This window comes from Hyaena hyaena, unplaced genomic scaffold (assembly GCF_003009895.1).
Source record: "Hyaena hyaena isolate Hyena2069 unplaced genomic scaffold, ASM300989v1 scaffold_6, whole genome shotgun sequence".
In the NCBI taxonomy this organism is placed as follows: Eukaryota; Metazoa; Chordata; class Mammalia; order Carnivora; family Hyaenidae; genus Hyaena; species Hyaena hyaena.
Window position 1 is genome coordinate 8422409 of NW_024080638.1, and position 6643 is coordinate 8429051.

General features: G+C 48.7%; 1 protein-coding gene across 1 annotated transcript; it reads right to left on the reverse strand.

The window, feature by feature from the left end:
* Positions 1-1358: 1358 nt before the first annotated feature.
* On the reverse strand, positions 1359-5830 carry TEX48 (testis expressed 48). Its single transcript, XM_039240682.1, has 5 exons — positions 5638-5830; positions 5454-5564; positions 5123-5245; positions 3293-3421; positions 1359-1701 (listed from the first exon to the last, which is right to left on the reverse strand). Exons 2-5 carry the CDS (start codon positions 5455-5457, stop codon positions 1598-1600), a joined length of 360 nt encoding a protein of 119 aa, XP_039096613.1. The 5' UTR covers positions 5458-5564; positions 5638-5830; the 3' UTR covers positions 1359-1597.
* Between the last annotated feature and the right edge of the window lie 813 nt (positions 5831-6643).

The following is a 6643-nucleotide window of genomic DNA, read 5'->3' on the forward strand; positions in this document are numbered from 1 at the left end:
AGGAGGCTGTGATGTCACAGAGCCAGGGAACCAGAGAATCTTGGGGGCAAAAGGGTTTGAATGAACCACAACGTCAGGAAGGAGGGGGTAGGTCTTCTGACCTTTTCTCCAGTGGTCTGTCCTTCCCTCTGTGGTGATTCCATACTCCCCATCATGCCCATCAGATCGGCTGGGGTGGTGCTGCCTCATGCGTCTCTTATCCTTCTAATTAAAAAAAAATTTTTTTTTAAATTGAGAAGCAGAGAGAAGCAGAGCATGAGCAGGAGAGGGGCAGAGAGAGAGGGAGACACAGAATCCAAAGCAGGCTCCAGTCTCCGAGCTGTCAGCACAGAGCCCGAGGTGAGACTGGAACTCACAAACAGTGAGATCGTGACCTGAGCTGACGTGGGATGCTTAGCCGACTGAGCCACCCAGGAGCCCGGCATCTCTTACCCTTCTTGGAATAGTATGCTAGCTGGGAGGGGGGTGGTTTCCTAGACACTTATACTAGTGAGTGAAAGTTTGATGAGCCATGGGCTGTTCAGGGTCTCTCCCCATATGACTTACTCATTTCAAAGAGGAAAATAGTAATTTGCAGTGGAGAAGCCTGGCAGCAAATGCCACCTTAAGCAAGCGATCTGAGTTACTGTCACCAATGGCAGGACCTACCTACATCACATGTCCCCTGATATGATGCACTGGGGACGATACAATGTTGCTTCTCTGGTCTTCCTGCCAAAAAATGTATGCAAAACTGGAATCATAAGATAAACAAAAATTGAGGGACACCTTATAAGACAATTGAGCCTATATGTTTCAGATATGGGGAGCTCATGAAGATAAAGATGGAAGATACAGACAGAACCGTTCCTGATTAAATATACATTCAAGGGACGTGACAAAGACATGTTACCCGTGATGTTGGATTCGATCCTGCGCTTGGCAAGAAAGCAGCTGGAAGACATTTTCGGGGCAATTGATGCTCATAGTATATCAATATTGAGTTTCTTGCTTTTGATAGCTGGCCTGAAGTTATGGAAGAGAATGTCCTCATTCTTAGGAAATACACACGGAAGTATTCAGGGATAACGAGGTCACCGTCAAATGGTTCAGAAAACGCAGGGAGAAGAAATGATAGAGCAAATGGGGAGATGCAAACAATTGTTGAATCTGGGTAAAAAGGTAACTAGGAGTTCTTTGTTCTGTAACGTTTCAGTAAATTCAAGAGGGTTTCAAGATGAAAAAAAAAGCTATCCATAAGGTTTAAATTTTTTTGTTGTTTTAAGTTAGGGAGACGGGATAACATATTGAGAAACAGTGAGGCATTTGGAAGAGATGCTCCCTGTACGAAGGAGGGGAAATGAGGAGAGACACAGCCCTGCAATGCCACCAGGGGCTTTAATTGGAAGCAATTCTCCCCACAGTGGCTTTTTCAGGAGCTGGAGTGACTCTTGGAGTGACCCTTGCCAGTGGCACAGATGTGGCTCAGACGTCATCTCCTCCTCTGGGGGGGGTTTCTGAATCCGTCTTCATGGCCCCTGCTCACCACCCTCTTCCTCCCGGACACGCCAGCGGCGGGTCGCCTCGGGCCCCGCGTGGGAGCCGCGGTCTAGAACGGTCAGGGTCTCCCAATGTGGCACGGCTGGAATGGCCAGTGGTCCCGGGAGTAGCGGTTTAGGTTTCTCTTGTAAAAACCTCTCTGGGAAACGTGTGTATTCAGTTCTGCAAGCAGAAAGGAACACGTTAGGATGCTGGGCGGAACCTTCGCACTGGGTTTGGGGGCAGCGCCCTGGTCACCTCCAGCCCTGATCAGGGCCGGGGTCTGGAATACCGTGGGAGCACGTGGACCCCCAGGCTGGGACTCGCAAGTCCTTTGTGGCAGGGCCACATCAATAGGCTCTGCGTTTGTATTTCATTGGTGGGTCAGTGATGGTCGGGGGCTTGCAAGGAGCAAGTAGGAGAATTGTGCCCAGTCTGGTTCTAACACTGACCTTACTTCCTGGGGGGACTTTTGGAAAGCCCCTGTCCCCATTGGGCCTCAGTTTTCTCTATGCAATGAGAGGTAGTTTTTTGTTTGTTTGTTTTTAGAGCTCTTTTTTTTTTTTTAAAGATTTTTATTTATTTCTAGGAGAGAGAGAGAAAGATAGCATGAGCAGGGGAGGGTCAGAGAGAGAGGGAGTCACAGACTGAAACAGGCTCCAGGCTCTGAGCTGGCAGTCAGCACAGAGCCCGACGCGGGGCTCGAACCCACGAACCGCGAGATCATGACCTAAGTGAAAGTCGGACGCTCAACCGACTAAGCCACCCAGGCGCCCCTAGAGCTCTTTTTCTTAATGTTTATTTATTTTTGAGAGTGAGAGAGCAAGCAAGCAAGTGAGAAGGGGAGGGGCAGAGAGAGAGGGAGAGGATCCAAAGCCGGCTCCAAGCTGTTAGCACAGAGCCTGACATGCGGCTCAAACTCATGAACCGTGAGATCATGATATGAGCCGAAGTCAGACACTCAACTAACTGAGCCACCCAGGTGCCCCAAGAGAGGTGGGTTTTTAAACTGTGTTTTATGGAGCCTTGCGGGGGGTGGGAGGTGAGAGGGGCGGGGTGTCGGAGCTAGTGGGGCTCCCAGGCCCGACCCTCGATTCAAATGCAGCAGGAGCCTTGTGGTCTCACTTTGTGTGAGACTTTGTTTGCAAGGAGGGTGTAGCTGTTTTTGAGAATCCTGAAACGTCTGGGCTGCGCTGGTCCTTAGCTCTTAGCGGCCAGGCTCACAGGTGCTTGTGAGCTAAGCGAGGTCACCTGGGCAGGATGGGTGTCCAGCAACGTGGCGGCATCTCTTCTTGTTGGATTGAACTTCTATCCTTCTTCCATGACCCTGAGGCATTTCACCCCCATCTGAACTGTACTCAGCCCACAAGCTTTTCCTGGCCGTGTTTACGTGCCATGCACCTGGCAGGGCTTGGGGGACACAGCTGCCCTCCAGGGACTTGCATTCTAGTGGCCACAGCAGACCTGAGAGCAACAGCCGCACAAAACAGACGAGTAAGACAAGACCCCAGGGGCTTAGCAGAGGAGCAGGGATGTGTGTTCTTTCCTCCCAGACCCGCCGCTCCTTGTGTAATCCCTCGCTCGGTGGGTCATGCAGGCAGATGGGACTCCTGGAATCGCTCCAGAGTGTTCTGGAAGACGACTGACGCTTCCTGGAGGCAGTGGTCCTGTCTCTCCCATCACCACACTTAGTTTAGCTCAAAGATCAGTGGGGTTTGGTCGCCAGGACAGTGGGGCTTCCTGGTCGGTGTTAGGACCCCAATTCGGAACTCACCTTCATACTCACTGTTGCTGGTGGTGGAGGCTCTCTTTTCTGGGAGAATCAGAGCTTGTCCCGAAGGCAGGCGGGAGGCTTCCTTAGCATGATTCGAATTCTTGCTGTCCAGCTCCTCCTTCTGCAAACCTGGCGGTGATAATTCCGCACAGTCAGTGGGGAGGCTCCAGGGAGGTGGCGGAAGTGAAGGTATGTTGTCAACCTCGACTCAGTGCACACGAACCAGTGGTGGTGGTCGTGGGGGTGGGGGCCGCCTGGATCTCCCTCCTCCAATGGCCGGAGTGCTCCCCCTCATAAGCACATGCTGGGTTCAGACTGTGTATTCTTTTTAAAACACAAAGTTTACTTCCCACTCCTTATTTATAAATGTTAATGCATCTCCATTACAGAAAAGCTAGGAAAGATTGAAGAATATGAAGTAGAAATAGAAATGACTTCTGGGCCCCCAGATGTAATCACAGTTCTGGTCTTTTGCATGCTTCTTTACACAGCCCATCATATCCTATATGTCATGTATGCATTTTCCTTTTCTCAACCATGTTGTATCATAAACATTTTTCTCAGGTCACTAAATTTTAAGAAATGATGGTTGTATATAATATTCTACTTTTGTAGGTAATTCAAGAGTTACTTAATCAACATTCTAATGTTGGGTGTTTAAATTGTTTTCACTACTATAAATACTATTATGGTTAACATTGTTGTATATAAGGCTCTGTTTTTATATAATTCTAATTTTTTTGATGTTTGAGAAAGAGCACACGCTTGCAAGTGGGGGGAGGGTCAGAGAGAGAGAGAGGGAGAGAGAGGATCTTGAGGAGGCTCGATGCACATCGCAGAGCCCTATGTGGGTTTTGATCTCAAGGACCATGAAATCATGACCTGAGCTGAAATTGAGATGGACACTTAACCGACTGAGCCACCCAGGTGCCCCATAATTCTAAATTCTTTTTTTTAATATTTATTTATTTCTGAGAGAGAGAGAGGCAGCGTGAGCAAGGGAGGGTCAGAGAGAGAGGAAGATACAGAATCTGAAGCAGACTCCAGGCTCTGAGCTGGCTGTCAGCACAGAGCCCGACGTGGGGCTCGAACCCACAAACCATGAGATCATTACCTGAGCCGAAGTCGGACACTTAACTGACTGAGCCACCCAGATGCCCCTAAATTCTTAAAAGTATAGCGTAGGGGTCTGTCAACAGACTGCGCTGTGTTCTGTAGTAAATATCTCTGCCCTTTACTAGCTGCCCAAGTACAGCAAACTGCTTCCCTCCCGTGCCTCTGTTCTCAGAGCTACAAAATGACGCGTCCATTTTGGATAATCACTTCTTCTAGGAGTTACAGTAGGGATCAGGTAATACCGCTTTTCTCCAGTGTCAGCTCTGAAACAGCAGGGGACCTACCTGATCACAGAGGGGTCCCTAGTGCCCAGAGAAGTGTCTTGTAAGTAACAGGGGCTCAGTCATTACCACTCTTATTATCTAGGAAAAAGGGATCGACATTTTTAAGGTCCTCAGTTTCTATTGTGAAATTGTTTCCTGCGGAAGCATTTTAAAGGCCCTCATTAAGGATTTCCTGGAAAACTATGCCATGAGAACTTTTCTCCTGCCGTTGAACTGCTCCATCTCCTGATGGGACCGTTCCAGACACCTGACCAGCCTCGCTCTCTATTGTTTATTGGTTTGAGTTAGGAAACCAGCCAGTCCTCACCTTAATTTTAGGTTGGAAATATCACTCAAAAGCAGAAGGAAACCTGAGGGTATCACAGCAGAAGGGGGATGAAAAAACTGAGGTCTAAAGAGGCCAGGCGGGGTGTTCTTGTCTGGTACCTACTGCAGGTGGAAGGCTGATGCTCCTGGGGTTGACTGGGGACTTTGGGGTCTTCCATGACCTGGGGCTCTTCACAGTCTCTGCAGCATAAACAGAAGATCTTCGAGGCCAAGCTTTGGTGGGCTGCTGGAAGAGGTGAAGGAACGGGGGCCATGATTTCTGGGATCTGAACTCCAGAGGCACACTGGAAATTCACTGTGATGGGGGCCATACCGGGTCAACCTCTCCCAAGAGATAATAGTCTTCCTCCCTCCCAACTCTTGCGTAGCTCCCCAGGGCCAGCAGCTGTCCTCTTTTAAAATTATTTTTCCCATTCTATGCACCATGTCCTTACCCATGGAGAAGAGTTGAAGCCTTTACTCTGCCAGCTTTGCCTGTAGGGCTGCCTTGTTGAGTCAGCTAATCTTGAGTTTGAACCCAAGGCAAGGCTGGGCAAGGCTGTTTCCTAAATAAACAAGACTGTGGATGAAAAACGCTAGTCCTTTGTCTGTGCTCACACTCTAGATAGGGCCCCCTACCGTAACATCCAGGTGCATGCGCACAGGCATGCTCAGGTTGTAGGTCCATCAGCATGTAGGCATGCTCAGGTTGTAGGTGTTCAGCTCCAGTTCTGTGTCCATGCTCTTGGGAAGATTCCTTAACGTTCTCGAAGCTCACTTTTTTTTTTTTTATGGGGAACATGGGAATGCAGTGCCTACTTGCAGAAGTAAATGTTTAAATATATGAAAAGTCACCCTTGTGAAAAGTCACAGTAAGTGCCCAGTCTATGACCCTTCCATTTCCCTTCCCTTCCCTTCGTGTGGATCATTGGCTCCAAAATGTTCCAGCTAGCCTGGGTCCCAGGGGAACATGGCAATGAAACACAGTCTTCCAGATTTAGGTCCTGGTCCAGCCACTTGCTGACTGGCCGTGGGTAAGTCCACGTGCATTTCTGTGTCCCAAGAGCCGCATCAATAATAATAGGAAGTTAGGCTAGGTGATAATCTGTAGGGATCTTTCTAGTTCTGATGGTCCAGAATTATAAAGCCTTGGTTTAGTCACAAATTCCTTTGTCTCTGAATACTTCCTGAATACTCGCCTTTCTGTGGCACTTCCCTTTTATGGATTTTTTTTCCCCAATATTGCCACCAGGCTTTTCTTTCTTTCACTAAAAAAAGATTCTTTTTTACATTTATTTACTTTTGGTACACAGAGAGAGAGACAGAGCATGAGCAGGAGAGGGACACAGAGAGAGGGAGACACAGAATCTGAAGTAGGCTCCAGGCTCTGAGCTGTCAGCACAGAGCCCAACACAGGGCTCGAACCTACAAACTGTGAGATCATGACCTGAGCCAAAGTTAGATGCCCAACCGACTGAGCCACCCAGGCGCCCCAAAGAAATTCTCATCATGGTAGCGGCTGATGTCCCTCACAAGAACTAATTCTCTATGTGAGCTGCCACACCCCTGGGCACTTGCTTCTCACTCTCTCTACTTCTATCCCCTGGTCAAAGCCATCATTATGTCTTGCCTAAATCAGAACAAT